The sequence below is a fragment of the Scardinius erythrophthalmus genome (assembly GCF_964197995.2).
Source record: "Scardinius erythrophthalmus genome assembly, chromosome: 24".
NCBI classification, from domain to species: Eukaryota; Metazoa; Chordata; class Actinopteri; order Cypriniformes; family Leuciscidae; genus Scardinius; species Scardinius erythrophthalmus.
The window spans coordinates 12,010,123-12,035,307 of NC_138244.1; the positions used below are offsets into that span (position 1 = coordinate 12,010,123).

The 25,185-nt window shown below is 37.6% G+C and overlaps 1 protein-coding gene across 1 annotated transcript in view; it reads left to right on the plus strand.

Moving 5' to 3' along the window:
- The window catches only part of shank2b (SH3 and multiple ankyrin repeat domains 2b), a gene marked incomplete at its 3' end in the record, with an annotated part of 96,257 nt that overhangs the window by 62,926 nt on the left and 8,146 nt on the right, over positions 1–25,185 (plus strand). Inside the window, exons 15-18 of the mRNA XM_081356874.1 lie at positions 2,765–2,847; positions 4,118–4,242; positions 23,984–24,119; positions 24,470–24,550. Of these exons, the coding sequence (XP_081213000.1) occupies positions 2,765–2,847; positions 4,118–4,242; positions 23,984–24,119; positions 24,470–24,550 (425 nt within the window). The remainder of the gene's footprint in view (positions 1–2,764; positions 2,848–4,117; positions 4,243–23,983; positions 24,120–24,469; positions 24,551–25,185) is intronic.

Here is a 25,185-nt window from a genome sequence, read left to right on the forward strand (position 1 = left end):
AATGGCCGGTTATGTAAGCAACGCCTGAGCTTGGGGTCATCACTGCGTGATGCAGACACTCTGATGGCATTTAAAAAAATCAGCCTTTGACATTATGATGTCAAAATATGTGGCTGTGAATCTGCACATTTTGAACTAAACTGGCTATGTTTTTGACAATGCGATTTTAGCTACAAATCATTGGTTTACTGTGGAGTCTAGTAAGGCAATAAAATATGATTTCAAATCACATTTTTATTATATACGAAAACATTATTTTAAGCAATTGAACTCTAATAACCCTGCTATTTAAGTGTAATATTATTCCTTCTTTTTTTTTTATTTTGCTGTACTATGAACTTTACACATTTGGCACAGGGTGTTAAAAGACAAAAAAAGAGACAGATCCTCTCGCATCCGGCTACCATACTCCTACCCAGCTGACACACCCCTCGCTCGGAGCCGGTTGTCATGGAGACAGAGAATCCATGGCAATGCAGTGCAGGCTACTTCCTGCTGCAGGGAGCTTGAGTGACAGGCGTACAGAAGGACGTAGGTGCTTTTAGGTGAACTTGACACAGATACACGTATGATACCTGTTAAATGTGTCAGTCTTTTCCAGCCACGCTGATTTTATTCTCTAGATATTATACATTTGCAATGGATTCCGGTGTAAACTTTTCAGCAGGATAAGACTGAATGGATTTGAGATTTAAACAGCTAATCCACATTGGCGTATAAATATTGGTCCGTGATGGACAGCGGTCTGAATGTGTTGTGTAGGAGTCAACAAAAGGTGTTTGGAATGAAATCACCTCACAGGTGTAAATACAATTATGAGCAAATAATATTTCCAAGCTATTGAGCCTCTTCTAACAGGCCGGGATATTAATGACCTTGTTGCTCTGTGACATCGCCACAGTGTCCCCTTCAAAGCAGATTATGTTTCCATGACAACCATGCATCATTCCTCAGGAGTCAGCACTCTACCTTTTGAGCTCGGAGCGCTTTCAATATTTCAGTGAGACTTTATCTTATAGTTTTAAGACTGTGAGGCAAGTCGGTCAATCTCTGCGATCAAAGCTTAAGCCCGTTTTGTTAATATGCCAGCTAAAGTTTTTATGGGATTATAAACACTTCAAGACCTTTTTGGGTGCATTAATCAAACTAGAGCTGCTGACCGTTAGTGATTATTTTAGGGTCCAATTCATAGGACACAGTCAAGATGCAAGGTTCAGTCAAATGAAATGGCGCAGACCACGATCCCATTTCCTGATATGAATAAAGTTCATGTACCAGATGGAAATGAAACTCCAGCTCTTTGTGAGAGATGTCTGTGACGTTGCAGTTTGAGCGATTCTGTACCTATTCAGGCTTGGTTTCCAGGACTGGATTTAATACTCCATCTAAAAGATGGCAAGCCCTCTTGTCCTTCAGGGAGAAGAGAGAACATTTGCTTTTCATTGCTGTCATATTCAAACTGCTTATCTATCTCTAGATATCTCTGGTGCCTTCTAACACCTTCAGTAATTGATCTGCTGGTGCAAGGCAGGAGGAAACACTTAGTGTCACACAGATGTTGTGCTGTCATTCAGGACAGCCACCATCATAGTATGCCTACTATAAATATCTCCAATAACAGACAAATACATCAATTTCTCAGTCAAAAAATGTAATTAATAAATCATACTGCATTCGAAAGATTTTTGAAAGGATTTCTTTGACCAGAATGTTAGATTCTGCGGCTTTGTGTTAAAGGAATAGTTCATCTAAATGCATGAATCAGAATGAATGAATTTTACATTTTTATACATGTCGTTAGGACCAAATTTTAGATTGCATTTATACTCCTCTAAAAAGTCTGTGTAAACAAACACTTTTGGTTACACTTTATTTTAAGTTGACGTAGTTACATTGTACTCACTCAAATAAGTACTGAGTAATATGAATTAACTACATGTATTTACTATAGAGTTAGGGTTAGGTTTTGGTTTAGTTTCTAACGTGTTACTACGTCACCTTAAAATAAAGTGTTACCACGCTTTTTGAAACCATTGCATTTTTAATGACTGATTATGTTGTTGAAATCTGGCATTATCTTCATTTGGTGACAGACTGCTGAGGGCATTCAATGCGATTAGATTCTGATTTCTAAATATGTATTATTCAAAAAGTGCTAAAAGAATCATTAATGAAAGCGTTTTAAACACCAGAAATCAGGATAGTTAAATTCTTCACAATTCCAATCTACAATGGACACATGCAATTATTTTTAGTCGCGCGTTCAGTTAAGGCCAGTGCGCGCGCACACATGCATACATTCTTCGTCACTCTTTCGCGCGCTCTCTCTTTCTCTGTGTCACTGTAAACCGTCTCTCTATCCCCCCCCCCCCCCGCCCCCCTCTCTCTCTCCCTCTCTCTCTCTCTCCCTCTCCCTCTCTCTCTCATACCCATTTCTCCAAGATTACCGCTCATGTTTTCCTCTGGTGATTTTCATCCTTCATCTGGCGGTTATGTCTCTAGCTTACGACACGCTATCTCGCCGGCGACCGGGCCCTGCCTTTCTTAACCGGTGTCACAGCTCCTTCTTCGACAGATAAAGCCGGCGGTGAGCTTTTTTCAACGGTTACAACTCTCGTCACATCGCTCTCTTCGTCGCAAAAATGATTAATTCCGCTCAGCCGACGCCTGTCAGGATGAAGCATCACTCCGCGCGCGCGGCGGTTGCGATGATGAGGATGATAGGCTGTAATAACGGTCGTTATGCGCGGAATTTTCTCCACAGCGACTGCGTTATCAACGAAAAGACGGTCGTGCTGCAGAAGAAGGATAACGAGGGATTCGGGTTCGTTTTGAGAGGGGCGAAAGGTAGGAAAAAAGACGGACCCCTCGTCGTCTCCGCCGCCTCATCATAACTGTGTGTCACTTCATGCTTTATACCCTCGAGAATCAAACGGTGTTGGTCCTTCATTTCACACCATTTCTTATCCCTCGCTCGTGTTGTCTTTTTTGTACCCCCTCACTTAACGTCATTTCTGTTGATTTCAAAGCGCGTCATCGCGCGCGCACACTTGATTTGATGTGTCTGCGTGGCTTGAGCTGCATGAATTGCATCCATGTCAAGAACTTCTGAATTAATGCATCTCTTGGTGTCAGCGTGTCCATCACTTGACTGCGATGAATTTAAGTGGGCTTGTCAAATCTGTGAAGTGTAAACACAGACCCCCCACCCACTCCCTGCTCCATGTGCTTGGCTTGTGTTGGACTGCATTAGGACTCTCCTGGCACTTTGTCTCCAGGGCTTCCTGACACTCCAGCTGTTTCTTACTGTGGTGAAAGTATATAATTCACTTGCAAATCCTTCATAAAAATGTATGTAACTGACAAACCTTTATCCATCCGGTGCATTTACTACTCATTTACACTAAAAGTGCCCCCCCCCCATCCACACCTGCAATGCTTTTAGTCACATCTAGTGCACTACAGATCCCTTGAAGTTGCGAGTGGTGCACTGTGGCTTTTTTCTGCATCAGCTCATGCGATGCCCCTCGTTCTGTCAGGCTCCAGACCAGTGCTTCTCCCCACACTGTCAGCGGTGACATCCATGCATGCATTTTCTCTGGTTATATAAACGTCCCAACTCCTGCATTCATTTTTGATTTGGTTGGATGGATGCATTGCAGCTTGCATCATGTATCATCAGACCAGATGCTCTTGTTTAGCCACACTCATTATCCATTGGGCTATCAGACACTCATTTTCATAGGAATTTAACTTTTCACATCATTCTATGTAAAATTTTTATTTTCGGCTATTCATGGACTATTAATAAATCATTATATGTATGTGTGTGTAAAAAAAAATTATATATATATATATATCTATATATCTATATATATATATATATATATATATATATATATATATATATATATATATATATGATGAAACATCTAAAATAAATAAATGAAATCCTAGTCCTAACTTTATATATTTATTAGATGTTTTATCTTTATTTAAATGTATTGTAGTCCACTATAAGGTTTAATCTGGGTCCAGTAAACTAGCACAATGTCTTTTGATCTTCACAATGTCTTTCCTTTGGTTCTGTCTCATCTGGCTTGGCCTGGACTTTTAGCGGATACCCCCATCGAGGAGTTTACTCCAACTCCGGCATTCCCTGCTTTGCAGTATCTGGAGTCTGTGGATGAGGGAGGGGTGGCATGGAAAGCTGGCCTGAGGACTGGCGACTTCCTAATTGAGGTAAGAAAACGATTGGGTTTCCATAAGCTTAAAGTTGTTGTTGTTGTTTTTTGGAATGATGCGAAAGCCATTGCTTGCTGAAGGGACGGAAAGGTCCCTGATCTGCTGGAAAGAGTGATGTCCAACCCATGCAGGGGACTTCATCTTGAGCTTGCTGCTGAATCATTCACACGTTAGTGCAAACAGGAGAATGTTTATGCACAGTCTGAGCTTGTGAATATGAGGAAAGGTCATGGTTACATCTTTAATGAGACAGAGGAGCTTAGAGACGCAGGAGATGAGCACTCCTGGAAAAAGCTGTGAACGCATAGAGGTCTGTCCTGTGCAGAAACTCAGTTTCCTGATGTCTCCGGAGCTCTTTGGTCTGGGTTGCATTTAAAAGACTAACCTTTGCATAGGCAATCTTGCTTATCTTTTTTTAATTCCCATTTTAATGAATGAGGCTGTAACCTTGACACTGAATTCATTCGAAAGTTGAAAATGTCAGGCCTGTAATCACCCATCATTACTCTTTTTAGAAGTTGGGCTTTGAATTTGATAGTTGTCTGAGAGTGATCTTGCATTTATTGGATGTTGTGAATTTTTAATGCCTCTGAGGTACTCTGGATTTGTAACCTGCCAAGTCAAAAAAGCAGTTAAGAAGTATCATGATAAGGGCTCAAATTGACCATTTCATTTCTTAACCACCCTGTGGTTATTACTAGATTACATTTTGATTTGGTTAGTGAAGTGATATTATCTTATTGGTACGGCTCTATAAACTACATATTTTAAAAACCGACTTGTCGTTGGTGGTCATAAGCAAGCGCTGTACCTTAATCATGTTGGGTTTATTCTCAGAACATGTTCTTGTGATCAGAAATACCTTGATGAAATGCAGTAAAATGTCTTGAGGTGTATGCAATCCTTCGAGAGACCGATATTGCACAAATACTTAATAATTTTCTTTATGTGATGTTGCAGTGAATTTGTTGCAAAAGTGCTGCTTTGATGGTTTAAAAAAAGTTTTTTATGCTCGACAAGGCAAAATACAATAAAAACAGTAATATTGTGAAATATTATTAGTTTCAATTATTTTTTCTATTTTAATATATTTAAAATTTTAATTTATTCCTGTGATGGCAAAGATGCATTTCTGCAGCCGTTAAGGCCTATTCACACCAAGGACGGTGGCTATAACAATAAAGATATAGTTCTAAAAATAAAAGAATAACAGAATAGCGTGAAAGGAATATAAAAGAATTGGAGAGTCCAGTGCACAATTATAATCATAACGGCACAGAGAAATAATATCGTAGGAATTAGGTGATTTTAACAAGTTATTTTTAAATCGTTCAAGCGCAGTACGCAGCGGAAGAGGACTCATTTTAGTATATGTGTGCACTGTCTGAGAGGCTTTTTCTGAGCGATGTTAGAGACGCGTGACATGAAGCTGCTACTCATATGAGTTTTGAGCATTAATTCTGAGTTGTTTTTGCCACCTAATTGGGCTTAAACGGTCAAATACACACTCGTATGTGTCAAAATGCCTGCCTTTGCGAGTATCCTTGTAGACACAGTTGTTTGTCTTAAGTGTAAACAGTTGAGAAAAAAGCACATGTGTATCAGTAGGCTATATTAGATCAGTGCATTCGGTCTTAAAGTGACAGTAGCCTAATAAACCTGCTGCTGTCTGTGTCATTTAATTTTAATCAGTCAATCTCATTGGTCTTGACCGAATCGGATTTGTAACTTTAATAAATATAAATGTATATTTAATTTACACATTGAAGACTATGCAGTATTCTACATACAATTTATGTAGGCTAGTATTTCAATTTAGGCTATCTAGTGCTTTTGTTCTATTGCAGTTCTTTGCCCTATTGCTTGTAATTAGTTTCTTTGTTCATATTTTACTAATTTATCTGTGACTGTTTACTTGTCTTCAATGAGCTTGACAGTTTTTATTAACCTGTGGTAGTTAGGCTAGTATTCGTTTTTTTGTGATTTTTTTATTTTTAATTATTTCAATGGTATCAGGGATTTTGATATAAAAACTTATTTAAAGCAAAAATAACCATTTCTTGGTATATATCGTTATCGTGAAATAACATTACTCATATGGTGATATAAAATTTGGGTCATATCGCCCACCCCTAGCTGGAATCACTTTCAGAATGATTTTTGTCTTGCTTTTGATTGATAAAAACATTGACAGCCAATCAGAATCCATCCTGCTTTAAAGAGCTCAAGAATTTAAAGCAGCAGACGACAGAACTGCATCTCACGTTTAGAATAAACAGAATTATATAGTCATGTTTATAGTTATCTTTTTTTGGCATGAATAGGCCAATATTCCAGTCTTCAGTGTCACATGATCCTTCATAAATCATTCTAATTTAATGATTTGCTGTTGAAGAAACATTTATTTTATTATCAATGTTGAAAGCAGTTGTGCTGCTTAATACTTTTTGTGGAAACCATGATACATTTTTTTCAGTTTTCTTTGATTAATAGAACAACATTATTTGTAACATTACGTGTATTTACTGTCAGCTTTGATATATTTAATGCATCCTTGCTGTATATGGGTGACTAGTCGACCATCCAGTCCATCCCATTATAAATATGTAACGATGATAGAAGTTTATCTGCAAAACACCTGTCTTGCCTCCTCCGTTCTGGCTGAGCTGACACTTCAGCAAAGACTGACCATGAGACATGAAAAGCATTGGGAATATCGTCCACTTTTCTACATCAGCAAAATAAGTTCATTTGCATGCAAAATTCAAGAGAACACTCACTTTGTGTTTAAGCACAGAGAGCAGATCTAAGATCTCAGCACCGCATGGAAGGGCCGAGAACGGAAGAATATGATTGGCTCTCATGAGCGGCAAAGATTTCATGAATTATTAGCTCCTTACGGTAATCCAAGTCTTAAAGTATCTAAGCCAGAATGTTTCTATGATAGAGCAATGGGAGCTGCATTTTAATGATGTCATTTTGCAGGAAGTTTAACGTGCGTTATCACTACGTTGAACTAATGACGGTTTCCGTATCACAAAATTCTGTATCCAATGGGTAGTTGACGCACTGCAGTGACACACTATAAACATATAGTAGTCTTATAAATTTTTAGCTAAATTCTTGACTTAAAAATTGAGAAGTTATTCACTCAACTACTATGTTGTGTATAAAATATACAACATAAGTGTATATAAATGCAATATTGCATTAACCACTTTTAGAGGTGACTTTCAGATCAAAATCCTTGGACACAATGTATTTGTGTATGTAAAAATACACAAAGGTTAGAATAACATTTCGAGAGCAAGTGTTTGTTTATATACATTCATTCATCGTATCTCTCCCCACCCCCCCCAAATACAGCGGAAACAATAAACACGTTTTAATCGTCCAGTCGATGATATTGACCGTCAGTCCCTCAGGAGCCGAGCAAGCTTCACTGCCCACATCAGGTTTGGACGCTGCCGTTTTGCTCTCTCACACTTTGGTGTACGGATGTGTCAGGGCCCAGGGATGATCAAGCCTTATAGAGTAAAAGCAAGGCAAAGCTCTTCCAAAGAAATCGACCTCGTTTTACTTCACGATTATGACGAAAGCTTTCAGTCGACCAAATATATTTAAAAACATATATGTTTTACCTTCTGTGAACTGCACAGGTTTTACAGCACAGGTTTAATAGCAAATACTCCTACATTTCCCCAAGCTTCTGAGAGTCAATGAATTAATCTTATTTCCTAAAAGAAAGTCTGTAAGAAACTAAAGCTTATGAAGAGCGCTAGTGATCAACCAGGAAGCTACAAAATAGAATGATGGATTTACTGAAAATACATCTACACCCACTTGCCCTTGGTGTGTGGGCACGAGTATCTCTCTCTCTCTTTACTCTCATCTGATCGCATTTGTGCATCTTACCCCTCTTCTTTTTTCTGTATATAAGATCTAATACTGTATCCCAGGGCATGAGTTATCAATTCCATAAAATAATCAATGTTTACTGACCCATAATGCATTTGCAGGGCTCACCAAGTGATTAGGGCTGTCACTTTTATGAAAAAATCCTGTTCGATTTTTGAGACATAAGTGTTCATTGAATCGATTGTAAAATCGAAAATTGAAAAATAAAACGCCATATATGGGCAAATCCACGGACAACTAACAGGCATTAGGACGAACGTAAAGAGGGCGCGCCGCGCAGTTGCAAATGACGCGCGTTCGCTGCGGGCATATATGCGGGCATAACATGACGAGCTGGACGCGCTCCGAGAAAAGACCGTTAAAATCGATTCCCTATTTTCGTTTTCGAAACTTGCGTTGGTTGGTCCGATCGATTGTGCAATCGATTTTCGAACGTAAAGTGACAGCCCTACAAGTGATATAAAAAAAAGGAGTGCAAGCTGCTGGAATATCATGGATATGGCGTGTAATGGCATGTTTTTAATAATTATATCAGCTCACACAGGCTATTTCATGGATGTAGGATGTTTGTTGATACGATTTGCACATGCATTGCATTTACATAACGGCCAATCTGACACAAAATGCGTCTCCTGCTTTAAAACTGTTTTAGTGGTTTAAACAAGCAGCAGCACTGAAGTATTTCGGGTCCTTGTGAATATTTCGCACTGTCATGCTGACGGGGGAAAAAAAATGTCATGAAAATATGTAATTGTGGTTATGTAGCTCAAAAAATTGCTAGCGTTGAATGTGATGGCCGGTTGATGTGTTTGTTGATGGTTGGACATCTCTCCTCGGCAGTAATGCTCTCTCTCCAGAATGTTCTGTGTGCACAGAGAGAACCAGCAGGGAGGAAGTCTGTGGACTGTAGGAGATGCCTGCAAGCGTCCTCATGGCCTGATAACCGTACAACCTGTCACCAAAACCTGCTCCTCACCAAGTATAGCGCAGTACATAGTGTTTGCTCCGTGACACTAAATGAAAAGTTAGCTGCCGCAACGTTGCACGATTCCCATTTTCAAGCGACATGTTATGTTTTACATCTTGGAATAGATCTTCCTATTTTTAATATTTCCAAAAATAACGGAATCCAGTGATGTTACTGACCTTCCTCATGCGTGTATGTGATGGTCCTGGTCTCATGTTGTAACACAGAGCAACGGTCGCCTAGCAACGACACCAGCATTGTGTCTGAGCACAGTGATGAAAGCGAGATTTGAGGGTTTTTTTTTCGTCGTTGGAGTGCAGCACTGGGCCGCATGTAAACATTTCTTTTCCTGTTTGTACTGATACAAAAATGCACCTTCATGATGGATTCCAATACCTGAGTGCTTGGATTTCAGCGGCGAATGACTCTACATGCTAGAAATTAGCTCTCATGGTTGTTTAGGCATGCATTTAACTGCAGTATGCTATATGACGGTTTCCTCCTGAGAGGCTGGCTTTCGTCATTCCGTCTCTTCAAGCCTGTTTTAGGAATTCTTAAGCTGTGAGATGATTTTTTGACATGTTGATGCTCACAGGACTGATTTCTGAAGACAATGCTGCTGTCCCTTAAACAATGTGTCAGTTTCAATTATGGTATGGAGTAGTAAAATCATGATACTTTTTCTTTTGAACTATCATCAAAAAAATCCTTTCTTAAATGTATCACGGTTTCCACACAAATATTAAGCAGCACATCTGTTTTCAAAATAGATAATAAAAGAAATGTTACTTGAGCAGCAAAGCAGCATATTAGAATGATTTCTGAAGGGTCATGTGACACTGAAGTAATACACTGGAATAATGAAGCTGAAAATTTAGCTTTGATCACAGGAATAAATTCTATTTTAAAATATATTAAAATAGAATATATTTAAATTGTAATATTTCATTCACAGTATTACTGTATTTTTTATCAAGAAACATCTTTCAAAATCACAGAAATCTTAACAACCAAAAACTTTTGAATGGTATTACTGTGTATGATAGTGTATGCAAGTAGTTGACTACTTTAGGAAGTTGGAATGCCCTCCCCACACAAACGTGTCCCTGCTTGATATACAACCACTGATAAACATAATCGGTTTTGATGAGGAAAAAAAAAACTATACTTCTTAGTGCGGAATAGAGCCCAGAACCTCTGACACTATATATATATATATGACATTATAGTACAGTAGAACAGTCGGATCTATGTATTTATTTCACGTGAAAATTCTCCGCACTAACAACATATATTAGATCTCATTAAACAACAAATTAAACACAATGTACTATTTAAATCGATTTCTGGACATCGTAATGTTATTGTACATACAATTGTGATTTATGATTTAGCATTGTATTAGCATCTCTTATCAATTCGAGCCGCTGGCTCAAACTGCGGTCTTAACTCCCGATGCTGACGATGCTAGCGAAGGGTGTGGTGAGCTCGTGCCAGGGGCGCGGGTAGTGAGCCGTTGGCAGAGCCTGCTTACGTCACGCGGGGAAACAACTTCAAATAGGAAAATTCAACTGCAGTAGCCGCCGTTCAACTCGAAGAGGGCAGCACTCAAGTTTTTACACCATATATTGTAGAATTAAAACACTTTATACCCAAATGTCAAAACGTTTACTCGAATCAATGAACCGCACTAATAAAGCCCCAGTCTTACTGATCATTAACTAAAAAAAGTTGTTTTAGGGTTTAGTTATCCTTTAAACAAGTTGTTTTTGAAAGGAGTAAGCTAATCTTATCTTTAATTTTCCTCGCAGCGCGTCGGTTTTGGGGTGATGCACTATACAATTATTGCGGGGGAAATTAATTGTAATATTAATTTAATAATAAAAGTAGTAGGCTAGTAATAAGTTAACACATTAATTGGAAATGCCAAATCCTCTTGATAAGGCCGATAGCTGATAGCTGTGCCCTGTGTGCCCGTCCACTACGCCACTGGTCCTGCTGTGTGTCATGCTTCATCTTAAACCTTTTTAAACAACATATTTCTAACTCTTGTATAATTATTATAAATGCAGCTGTTCCAATCTCATATTAATTGATATATTACATGCATGGACTCTTTGTACTTTTAACATTCATTCGTTGTTTATTAATAGTGCAAATAAACTAGCAAATAAGGCTAAGTATGCCTCAATGGTCAAATTTATACATTCATATAAACCTTATATCGTGACATTATTAAAAAATAAGTTAATGGATCCACCCAAGTACAATTTGTAGTGTTTGATTCAAGAAATACTGTGGTATGGTGTCCACAAAATATGGTATTTGTATGGTAAAACTGGCATATTTTTGTAAGGCTTGCACTATGGATATTACAAAGCGTAAATGCATCAGGCATCCATCTACTTCCTGTGTGGATAAGGGGACAAGGATTTAAAAATAATAATACTAATTGCAGGCAGTCGTAGCAATAAGAAAATTGACATTAAACCAAATTGTGACAAATTTTTAATTATTGTCAGAACAAATACTTTCTAGCCCTGAAAATATTTGACAAACTTGTATTTAGAAATGTCATGGTACTACAATCGCAATTTAATACAAGTTGTAAAGTTCCATTTAACTCTCTCTGTTTGTGTCTGGACATAGCTGGCATCCAGAAATGCTGTTTACAGCATTTTAATACTTTTTTATTATTATTCCGAGTGCTGTTTAGGCAGCCTCTTTATCTTTAATGGAAATTCTATAAACTCTCAGTGAGTCTTTCACACTATCTTGTGTTTAATCTCCTTAATAGAGGACTTGACCACAGAGGTCTTATCATGTAACCTTTCTTTAAGTGCAGGCCAGGCCAAGCCGATAGCTGTGCTGCTATCGTAGAGCAATGCAGACAGTAGGGGTGGTTAATCTGTCTGATTTCCCGATTCGATTCGATTACGATTATTGAAGTCCCGATTCGATTACAGTCGATTTTCGATTATTAACGATTTTCGATTAGCGATTATTGATTTTCCAGTTCACAACAGTAAACAAAAATACACTAAGTGATTGCAGTATTAAAAAAAGTCAGCTGCTGAATTACTTAACTCTTTTATTGAGTAACAACTCAAAGCACTTTCTGTGTCGTGTAGTTATAACTTCAGAATTATTTGTATGTAGCTTATGTTCTGTAGAACACAGAAATGAATACATCACATTGTGTTGTGACTCATCAAGTTGAACCAAACTAGCTTTTAATACAATGTTGGTATGAGCCACCACAGTATTTTACAAATATAAAAAATAACACAAAGTGAAAATAAAGTGGCATTTTGGCGTTAATATTGAAACGACAGTTACCATGGTGAATACACAATACTAACAAGAACTGTTAATGAAACATGGAAACTGCTCCTGGTGAATAGAATGAAAATCATGCCTGCATGCAAATCCTTCTCAGCTAACACACGACGTACCAGTAACGTGATTTATTGGTATTTTACTTTTATTTCATGACTTACTAATTTACAACGTAACAACGTTGCATGCTCGTAGTTTCCTTTGCACTTTGCACTATACAGTGAAGCGATACACGGCGCGCCCCTCCGCATTTGCGCGTGCAATTGAAGAGTGTGCGCTACGAGTACAGTATAACGGCTGACAGGACAGGAAAGTCCGTTTTTCTGAGGTGAAATACTTTTTATTTCAGCGTACACATACGTCACTGCCTGGTAGTTCCTATACTGTGCTGGGTTTTCTGAAGTAGTTGTGATTCGCCTCTCATAACATAACATGCTCTAAATGCACGCAGAGTGGATTTTTTATTTTATTTTTTTTTTTATAAAAAATCGATTTTTGAAAATTTGATAATCGATTCATACTCGTCCATAACATACTCGCGATTAATCAATAATCGATTTTTTTCACCACCCCTAGCAGACAGGAAAATGGATGAGGCTTTAGAGCGTGTGTGTTTGAGTGTGAAGAGTACAGATCCCCTGTACTCTTCGTAATTATCCCCACTCAAGACAAAAGAGCGCCCTCCTTTCTGGAAAGTACCAAGAAGAGGGAGATTTCATTTGACGGGATAGAGTTTTATCTGGGCTGGATGATTGCCCTCTGACAATCTTCTGTAAATCTCTAAATCGGGCCAGAGGTGCAGAGATTGCAAGCTCTCTAGTTCGTATTAGAGAGTGTGATGTTGGCGTTGTGTCATGTTTAGTAATGATAGTGGATTTGACGTGGGGATTAAGAGATGGGAGCCGTGTGGATTTGTTGAGTTGTATGATGTTTTATAAAAATTTTTTTTTTTTTTTAATTATCATCAGCATTGGACTGGTTGGGCTGATTTTGGGAGCACATAATGTCAGGGCTTATTTTTTTTCCAATCCGAACAGTAGGCCTATATTTTTTACATTTATATATTTTATGTTTATGCCATCTTACAAAAGTATTAAATGGTTATGCATATTTTTCAACTGAACATATCTAATGCCTGATTTTGAATGAAGCATATAAAATTTGGAGATAATTATTTTAAATAAAAATGTATATTATAATAACATTTTAAATATCATATATATATATATATTATCTAGTCATAATATTAGACACAAACTTTTTCCAATTTTATGATGTTTCTGTATCTTTTTAAAAATATTTATTACCTGGGCCTAAAATTAACACTCGCCAAGCACCAAATGTCAGTAAAAATCCACATTGGTGAGAATATGAAACTGTGTCAATCGCTAGTTGGCCGGTAACATTTTTATGAATTCTTTATGCAACGTATTGAGAACATGAATGTGAACAAACGTGAAAGAAGCTCAGGGATAGTTGATGGGTCAGTGCTGCATCGTCATGAAAGTTTAAGCCTTGCCAATTTAAATATTCAACTCATGCGCTGTGTGGGAAGTTTGGGGTGTGCATACATCCAAAGCCACACCCAGATAGTTTCACGTTTTCTTGAGCTGGAACGGACATTCGAGTAAACACAGTCGGTTATTGCTGAGTAACGTAAACAGTCGAAAAAGACAACATGTGTACAGTATCCGTATTTTGGATTCATGCATTTAGTCTTAAAGTGACAGCAGGCTAATATTTCTGCTGTTGTCTGTTTTTAATGTTAATCAAACAAAAAAGGACAGAAAGAAATCACTTACTGCTCTTGACTGAATAGCTTTTGAAACTTTAATAAAGATTAAGCTATGTTTAATTTATAAAGTGAAGACTATCCAGTAGTGTTGTCAAAAGTACCGGTACTTCGGTACCAAGTTGGTACTGAAATTTTGAAAATGTGACGATACCAGCATTTCTGTAGTACGGGGTATATTCGGTACCCACTAATAGGCAGCTGCTTTCAGTCGCTTCCATGTTTGTCTAAGCGCGGGGCTCCAGACTAACTTTTTTACTAGGAGCACTGTAGCCGATATATACCACAATATATATATAGTGTATGTGTATATTAAACCGCAAAAAGATTTAAATATTAACCCTGCATGTTCTGCTTGTCTGTGAATGGCGCAGACGTCATTTACCTCAGCACGCGTGACGCTCGCGCTGTTTTCAGTCTCTGCTGCCTCACGATATAATGAGGACATGATGAAATTCATCTCCCGAGCCGGTCTGAAAGTCACTTCATGAAAATTTTACCGTTTCATTTGAGAAAAACTATCGTCATATCGTATACACACAGACACAGAAACTCAAAGGTATTCACAGCAACCCGTCAAAATAAAAGTTTGTTTTAACTTGAAGAAATTGACAGAAATAATTATATTAGGCTACTGCATGTTGTACAGTAATAATGTGTGCATAGAAGGTTGCTTATTTTTCACTTGATCTTTTTATAAGCAATATACGTTTAAACAGAATGCTTATATGTATTATTTACTAATGATTACCGTCATAAATAATAAAGTATTTGAATTGAATAAATTATGATTTTTTTTTTCAAATAGTTAAATAAAATAGAAAAATAATTCCAACAGATTTTGCTGTGGTACCTAAATTGGTACCGAGAACCGTAAAATTTTAATGGTATCGGTACCGACTACTGGAATTTTGGTATCGTGACATCCCTACTATCCAGTGTTATTTTACATTTTATTACTTTATTCAATGTCTCTATCTGAAAACTACTGTTACTTGTATTTAATTATGTTTTGAATTTATATTAGTTATGCTAGTAGTTTTATTGAAACTGGAATAGAGAATTGTGAATTTTCACTGGTATCTAAAAGTTTGGTGTCATAACTGGCTGTTTTTGCAAAAACAGTTTAATGGCTGGTAAAAAATCGTCACCGGCCGGTGAGGCAAAAAGTTAGTTATTAAAAGTTAGCCGGCGACACACTGGCTGCCTGGCGTTTCTGTTGTGTGTCATCTGCGTGGCGTTTTCTATGTCATTGCACACCAGAAACGTGTCTGAAGCGACGCTGCTGCTGCTAGGTAGGTGACATATGATAAGCCTCATTGGTGATATATTTGACATATGGAGAGAGAGTTGTGGAAGGCCTATACTTCATGTTAAACATAAATATATAGCAGCAAAGACAACATCGGCAGTATTGACGGCAAAATAGGCTACAGAATATTTCGTTCTGTATCGAGAGGTGCAATATTTGAAAATCAATAATATTTTTTTTAATTACATTTATATCTGCATTTATGTCAAAACCTAGAGACTTTCAAACATCAAAATGTATTTATTAATACATTTATTAATATGTATTCGTGTCAAAATGACATATAAACATCTTTTCCTATTCTATTTTGAAAAGAATCCAACACGCTTGCTTGTCGTGTGAAAAATAGCCGTTGGTTCTATTTCTAGCATGCACGCGTTTTCCACGCGGCTCGAGCCGTGCCTGAGACGCACGTGTCACGCAGGCAGTGTGCAAGCTCTAACCTGTTAACATGGGATCCGAAAGAAAAACGGACACGCCACACAGCCAGTGTGTCGCCAGCCTTAGGCCCTGTATATTACATTAATCATATATTATAAATATAGGTGCATACATTAGTTTAAAATGTAAATTAAATTTAAACCCAGGTCCCTGTGGGTCAACACCTCCAAATTGCATCCTTTTCAAAACCTGCTTCAAAAACCCTCATAAATAATGTTTTCCAGTCTTCTTGTATAATATATAACATTAGTTTAGATGTTTTTTCCTGGTCTGTAGACGAGTGGTCCTGTTTTTATGGTCTAAATAAAATAGTAAGAGCCTTCCCTTTTCCATGCATCCTCACTGTTCTGTTACTTACTATTTAGTGTTTCTGTCTATGTGGAGATACCTGGAGGGGGTCTCCTAGTTCACGGAGTGGCATTATGTAACCACAAGGGTGAACATGGATAGACTGTTACATAATGGCTTAGTGAGCAAGTATATATATATGAGTGTGTGTGTGTGTGTGTGTGTGTGTGTGTGTGTGTGTGTGTGTGTGTGTGTGTGTGTGTGTGTGTGTGTGTGTGTGTGCATGCACGTCTTGTTTGTGTCAGTAAGTGCATGTGTAAAAAGAGTGTGTGTGTGTGTGTGTGAGTGCAGTACACATCTTTATTCTTCTGGAAGTGACCAGATGTGACACAAAATCATCCTTCATGAAAAATGGAGGTCCCTGTAGATTCTCTGTCAGACAGACACATACTCTCAAGTTGGATGAACAGCACGTGAACACACACACACACACACACACACACACACACACACACACACACACACACACACACAATCTCTAAGGTCCTTGAATAGAACAGCAAGCATAAATTGTGTGGTGCATCTGGGGACTGCAGAGAAGCAATGAAATTCATTTGGTTTATGAGTACTTTTTTTTTTTTTTTTTTTTTTTTTTTTTTTTTCTTCGTGTGTATTGAGACTGTGACCAGAACGACCCTGAGCAGAACTGATCTGATTAGCCAAATGGAAGGCTTATCGTTTTATGGTTTATTTCCTGTGTGCTGACTCTGTGCAGAGGATAACCGCCTGCTAATTTCATCAGATTTTAATCAAGTGTGGGATGCTCACCACATGTCACACACATCCATCAGTCAAGATCTGTGTGTGCGCGTGTTGTTTTTTTAATGTCTCTTATTGCACCGTGAAATCACAAACTGTTATAATCAATGATAATTTTAGAATTGCAAATTGGCATTTTGTGTGTTGAGATGTGTATAAAAAGAACACCTCCCAAATTCCAGTTTTTGCATCCTAAGCTGTCTTTAACCTGATTTCAGTTTCGTGACACACAGAGACTCGGATCAGCATGTTTAACTCTTAAAGGAATAGTTCACCAGAAAATGAATATTCTATCATTATTTACTCACCCTCGTGACACATATGCTGTTATTTTTCTATATATTTATCTATAGAACAATGACAATATAAAAAAATTGTAAGTGAATGTGTACTATTCCTCTGCTCCTTTATTATGGCAAATTATTTATGGCAAGGAGGAGTTCCTTCAGTAATTTGAAAATTTCTAGAAAGTGTTTATCCATCTGTTATAAATTAATTGTCCAGTTTATTTATATGTTTTATCACCCTCCACCTTCTGCGTTAACCTCAAGCTGGCCTGATAATGCACTAAATAGATAATGAACCAAATGGATCTGAAAGGTTACTAGCTACTGACCTTTCTTATCCTTATGCAATTTGTTATTTTGTACAAATGATGTTACTTTATTTGCATATCCATTTTGATTGGTCAGTTTACACATTCTCCCCTGACATTGATGTGTAACAGCTCAAGCAGGAAAAATAACTTAATAAAATAAAAGTTCAAATAATACATATCATTATACTGTACTGTATATGCATCTGTAATTAAATTTCTTCTTCTTCAGCCTTCTTTAGCTAATTCCTGCTCAGATGGACAATCTTCAAAAATTTTACCTCTGCATCAGGGCGAATAAATTCATGTAATTCCTTCATGCTGTACCAAACCAGTATACCTGCAAGGATAATTTGTAGATTGTCAACAACAACAAAAACACTATAAAAGTAATTCATATGATCAGATATGATGCTATAGGTTCCTTTAGTTTTGCAGCCTGTGGTCACTACTAACAAAGCTGTAAGAAGTTTCTTCAAAATTATCCTTTTGTATCTTAAGGGAAAAACAGGGAACGACATGAGGGTGAGTAGACATAGAATGACCCATATTCTATGTCCTTGTATCAGAAAAAACACAAAAATCAAATTCCTGTGCTCAGGCTCAGCTTGGTTGGATTTAGCTCTGCTCCGGCATAATGAGATTATCAAGATGAAGTGGCCATGGTGAGATTGTGCTGTTTTGTGAGCTTTATCTACATCTGGTCCCAGCACTTCCTAAATGAGCCCAAATCTCATTACCAGTGTGTGACATGCCGTGAGACTAGAGGTCAGTGAGAATGCTAGGAAATTTGTGCCCATCCTCCTCCTTCAGCACTCACCAAAAACTAGAGCACTGCTCAAATCTGCACAGAGTTGCGATTACCGCTCATGATTCACAGAGCTTTCTCTCTCTCCTTCTCATTCTCTCTAAATTTACATCATCTGTCATAAGGTCAAGCTCTAAGATGTAATGCAGTTATTTTGTCTTCTGGTGCTGGAATGCACAGTATGAAAATCACAGTAGGGATGTAGAAAAGATAACTGTGATTAACATTAAAGGCTGTTACTTTTTTTTTTAACATTCCTGGCTCTGCATGTGGGCCTTTCACTCCTGATCCCACATTGATTATGGCTTGCTTTCTTACTTGTGTACAGCTAATTTTATTTTAATTGGAACAATGGCAATCTCTCGCATATGCTCACATACGTAGTCCCTTGCTCTCCATTACGCTCGCAGCATTTATGAATCACACAAACACACACGATGGAATAAAAGGAGCAGCAAAGCTCTCTTCGTCATGAAGACGACTTCGGCTCTCTCGGCTGTTTCCTAGGTTACCCAAGCTTATTCACGTAACCTTTTCTTCGGTAAAAGGCATACTCTAAGATCTCTCCCAAACCTGTCTCTCTCATTTTCTCTCTGCTGATCTGTTTCGTAGTCACAGTGTTTCTCGTTTTGCTAGAGAAATGCCATAGGAGCAGGGGTGTCTCTCTAATTTGCCTGCAGTGCCTTTTATGAGGCGATTTATATCAAAGCATATCAACATCTTTATCCTAGTCATTAGTGCTACTTGCTAAGGCAACTATCACTATTGCTGTTTCTCTTACTTTAGGTCAGGGTTTGATAGGGAGTGACAATCGTGATTGTCAAATCATGTGGCATGTTGAGGTTTGGTGGAATATTACTTTTCTACTTTTTGCCTGGCAGAATTATATATAGATTTTTTGAGGGTTTTCTTTTGCCTCTTTTGCCTCGGGTCAGTAAGTTACCACCTAGCAACCACCCAGAACACCCTAGCAACCTTTATGAACACCATAGCCATGCCCTTGCAAGATCCTGACATGAGTTTTGCACAAGCAGGTGCTACTCAATTGTTTCCAAACTGTGGTCCATTCTGTGGTCTGAAGTTGTGAGCTGGTAACTCGTGTCAAATAGTTTTTTAGAGCCTCTTCAAATAGTTTTGGGAGCATGTGCTTCACTTTCATGCAGTACGAATACAATTTTTTTTTAATATAAATTGTTTCTCCCTGAATTTAAGTCCAGTTGGAGAATTGGAGTCATTGGACTTTACACCTCTGTTGAAAAGCGATGATGAAAAAATATCTGGTGATGAATGTTGCCCATAAATCAACGATTATCACCATTGGCAAAACGTCTCTGCTGTAGCTAAATGCAATTGAGCTCACCAGTACCGGCTCGGTGTCAGATTGAATGTCCCACTTAAACGTTTAAACCCCAGTTTGATTTACTACCTTCTGATGCCTTTCCAATGACAGCTCCCTCTGGAATTGTGACCATTTAAGTGAAGAAAATTTATAAAGACAAAAGGTAATTTTAAAACATTGTGGATAAAATAATGGCTTTGTATATCTGGTTTAAATAGGGCATTTGGGAGATAAATGATGTTTTGATAGCAAATGTAGTAGGGCTAGTGTACTTTGGTGTTGATGCTTGTTCTGTGTCATTGCCAGGAACCATTACAAACCTGCAAGATTTTATAACCCTTTGGGTGGCTGAATGCTCAAGATCAATTTACTTCACTATGATGTAGTAAACCGAAGTTTATGCCTATTAAATCAAGATTGGAGGTTTATGGGCTTTTAGTCTGTTTGTTTGAGGCCGTATTTATTGTAGAGTACTCCTAAAATTTGAGTAAATGAAATACGCACCTACACGGTTCAGCTTTTGTCTTCTGATAAAAAAAATTTACCCAAAAATGTATGACTGCCTTTTTACACATTTTTGTACTTTTGTACAATGTTTTCTAGAGTGAGAATGTATCCTTCCCTTGATATCAAGCAAGTAACTAATCTTTCACTGTCTCTTCCTGACACCAAGGCTGCATGTATTTGATAAAAAAACAGTAAAAACAATAATATCATGAAATAAAATGTAAAGTAAAAAAAGTTTCTATTTTCATGCATTTAAAAAAATACTCCAGTCTTCAGTGTCACATGATTCTTTAGAAACTAATTTGGTGCTCAAGTAACATTTCCTATTATTATCAATGTTGAAAAATGAAAATTTAAAAGAACAGCATTTATTTGAAAGTGATTTTTGAGGGTAACATTATAGAGTAAATGTCTTTATGGTCACTTTTTTATTAATTTAATACGTTCTTTCTATATTAAAGTATTAATTTATTTATTAAAAAAAATCTTACTGACCGCAAACTTTATATACATTATATATGCATGTATGCACTAAAGGTACTGTACGCTAGTATACAATTCTGAACATAGCTATGTTTTGGCTGTGTATCTTTAAAAAAAGAACAAATGGTATATCCAGCCCAGTAAGATGTACATCAACACAATAATTCGTCTGCTGTTTTTTTTTTTTTTACAGCAAAAAGCAGGAAATGAATTATGCACATCAGTGCCATTTTGTGACAACAGTACATTTGACTTTTTATTCCTTTGTAAACATCTGAACATTAGGGCTGTGACGGTGGCAGTTTTTTACCACCGCGGTGGTAATGGACCAACTACCGGCAGTGGTGTGGTGGTTGGGGGGTTGTTTTTAAAATTAAATAAAAATAAACTAGGCTCAAACATCCATTTCGTAACAGATATGCGTGTTTATTTGAGCAATTCCGTCAAAGAAACAGTGCACTAAAGCCTGTAAAGCATTAAATAAATATCAGTAAATAATGGTTACTTAAATAATATAATAAAAATTTCCACACAAAGACGCGTCATATAAGCCTACCGCTCTGCGCTTTGAGAGGGATGTGGGACACGAGCAGGAAAGAGACCATCTCTTTTCTGATATCTTCATGTTTTCTACTTGTTGTAAAAGGTCTGAAGAACGAATTTTATCTTCCACAAGGGCAAGGCATTTAGGCTATGTTTGATTTTGCGCTGCCAGAGAAAGCGAAACTAAAATCACCCGCACATGTGAAACGCGCTTTACAAATAAACTTGACGCGCCTTACCAAGTCTAATAATAAACACAAACTGTGTTAAAAAGAATTTGACATGCAAGTAAAAAGGAAGGCTATTTGTCTACTTTACCACAGTAAAGAATGTGAATATAATAGGCCTAATTAAAAGCGAAGGAAGAAACGTTCATAATCCCCTTCGAAAATGGGCGAGACGTGAGTGAAGATTTGGGAAAAGAAACGAGATTCCATGTCCAGTGGAATAACTAATGGAATATTGTTAAATTCGCTGATAATCGGGTGACCAGATTGCAAACCAGAATACAAAGACGACAAAGCTTAAATTTATGGGCTCACGCACAACTCTCTCATTCAAGTCAAGTCAAGTCACCTTTATTTATATAGCGCTTTTTACAATACAGATTGTATCAAAGCAGCTTCATAGTGATAACATGAAAATAATACTACAGAGTTTGTTTCTAGAAGAAAATTGCGTCTTCGTCCACCTGAAGAAAGGCAGATCAATAATATTGTTGAATATTAAATGTCCCCAACTAAGCAAGCTAAAAGCCAAGACAACAGTGGCAAGGAACTGAAACTCCATCAGTTGACAGAATGGAGAAAAAACCTTGGGAGAAACCAGGCTCAGTCGGGGGCCAGTTCTCCTCTGGCCAATGAATGAACAGTGTATGATTATGATTCAGGCAGCATTACAGGTCAGAAGTTAGATTGGATCAGAACATTCAGAATATTTATCTAGTTCCATCTGGTTGGAGGTCGGAGTCATCATGCCAGTATGGAGACAGGTTTGTTGAGGTGTACATCGAGTACATCGGGTGTTATAGGAAGTGTCCCCGGTTCCGCCTGACCTAATCTATGCAGCCTAATAATCATTTAACTGATTTGAATAATAGAAATGTATAATATTCTATGTGAATGCCCGGTAAAAGAGATGCGTTTTTAGTCTAGATTTGAACTGACAGAGTGTGTCTGCTTCCCGGACAATGTTAGGGAGACTGTTCCAAAGTTTAGGTGCTAAATGGGAAAATGATCTACCGCCAGCAGTTAATTTTGATATTCTAGGTATTATCAACTGGCCAGAATTTTGAGATCGCAATAGACGTGAAGGACTATAATGCGTTAAGAGCTCGCTCAAGTACTGGGGAGCTAAACCATTTAGTGCTTTGTAAGTAGTCAGCAATATTAAAAAAATTATAAGGTGTTTAATAGGGAGCCAATGCAGTGTTGACCGAATCAGGCTAATATGGTCATACTTCCTGGTTCTAGTGAGAACTCGAGCTGCTGCGTTTTGGACCAACTGGACTTTGTTTATTAAGTGTGCAGGGCAACCACCCAGTAGAGCATTACAATAATCTCATGAACGCATTTTTTATTAAAAGCATATGTTGTAATTTAGATATATTTTTAAGATGGAAGAATGCGGTTTTACAGATGCTAGAAACGTGACTTTGAAATGAAAGATTGGTATGAAAGAGCACACCCAGGTTCCTAACCGATGACGAAGACTTGACAGAGCAGTCATGAATTGTTAGACAGTATGCTAGGTTATTAATTGAGGAAGTTTTTTGTCCAATAATTATAATCTCTGTATTTTCAGAGTTAAATAGTAGGAAATTACTAGTCATCCAAATTTTTATATCAGCTATGCATTCCGTTAATTTTGTGAATTAGCGCGTTTCATTGGGGTGTGAAGAAATATAGAGCTGAGTATCATCAGCAAAACAGTGAAAACTAATGCCATGCTTCCTAATGATATCTCCTAAGGATAGCATGTACTGATTGAACAGCAACGGTCCTAGAACTGAGCCTTGTGGTACTCCATACTGAACTTTTGATCGATATGACATCTCTTCATTTACTGCTACAAACTGATAACGGTCAGATAAGTATGATTTGAAACATGCTAGTACAATTCTACTAATGCCAACATAATTTTCGAGTCTATTCAAAAGAATGTTGTGGTCGATGGTATCAAATGCAGCACTAAGATCCAGTAACACTAATAGAGATATACAACCAGGGTCGGATGCTAAGAGCAAATCAAAACTCTAATGAGAGCGGTCGCAGTACTATGGTACGGTCTAATGAATCGTCATGAATCCAAATGTTTCCATGGCTGCGATGTAACATTTAATTGCTAACCTATTATTTCTATTGTAAACAAAGCTTTGTGCTTCACTCGTGTCATAATATTCGTGTAAAACAGCATTCACATACAAAAAAATGTGTTTTGGCGGACCACCGCCGGTGCTACTCAGCCACCGCGGTGGTGCGGTTGTCAAGCCTTCCCAGCCCTACTGAACATGCCTAAAAGGCATTTTCATTGTAAAGGAAATAATTTGTAAACCACTGCTGATGCTTAATTGTTCCTCTTTTTATAGGTGAACCAGGACAATGTTGTCAAAGTGGGCCACAAACAAGTGGTCAACATGATTCGTCACGGCGGCAACCACTTAATCATCAAAGTGGTGACGGTCAGTCGAAATCTAGACCCTGATGACACGGCTCGAAAGAAAGGTAAACGTCTTGATTTGTTCAGGGTTTCCCAACTAACTGGATCATGAAGGAACATGTTTAGTCATAAGTATGAAAATTAGGCTGACAAAACTCCTTTCATGTGATTCTAACCATTGCTTTTCCATAATGCTAATGTTAGTTTTACTAATCACTGATTTTAATTACACTATTAATTTGTGTTTTAAGTTCTTCTTTTGCATTCATTATTTAAAATGTGAATCGGCAAACCTTGAATGCATGAGTTGTTGTTGTTGTATACAATGCCTCCCCATTGGAATGCTACAGCCCATGGCTAAAGCATCTACTGTACCTGCTCTATTTTTTTTATTTTTTTTGGTTTGTTGCTATAGCACCACCACCACCACGGAGGGCTCCCTCCACAGCCTTGTCCATGCGTTCAAAATCTATGACCTCAGAGCTAGAAGACCTAGGTAAGCTCAGTCTAGCCAAGCAGAAGCATCTGTCTAGTTTCTCTTAATACTTTTTAACAAGATAAGGGACCATTCACACAGGTTATGTTGCATTGTGTTATGTTTTTGGTGTCTCATGACATGAGAGCTGCGTTTTTAAGACGACATGTGAAGTTAAAAGGTTCAGTTCCATTTTGTTCTGTTACATCTAACTGTTTTTAAGCACAAAAATGTCTTGTGAATGCACTTTAACCTGTGACACTTTTTGTTGTTCTACAGCTACCGTTCATTATGAAATGAACTTTGATGTTGTTTTGTTTTCCTGCATGCTGACCTAAAAGTGGATAAAGGTATTATACGATTATTTAAAACATTTTTTTTACAAATTGTATGTACAAATTGTACTGCTGTGCTTCCCTGGCATGCATGTGACTTTGTTATATGTATTTTTTTGAGACAGAGATTTTTGATTATATGGACATTGTGTCCATACACAGTTCTTGTGTAGTCCCTACTAAAGAAAACAAAAGTACTACCTTCACATTCACTGTAAAAGCATTACGCATTTCACCTGAGCGGATCGTTGTTGGATTGTGAAGGATTTATTCTGGTGACCACAGCTAAATCTAGGGTTTGATGGGTCATGCTGTCTTAAT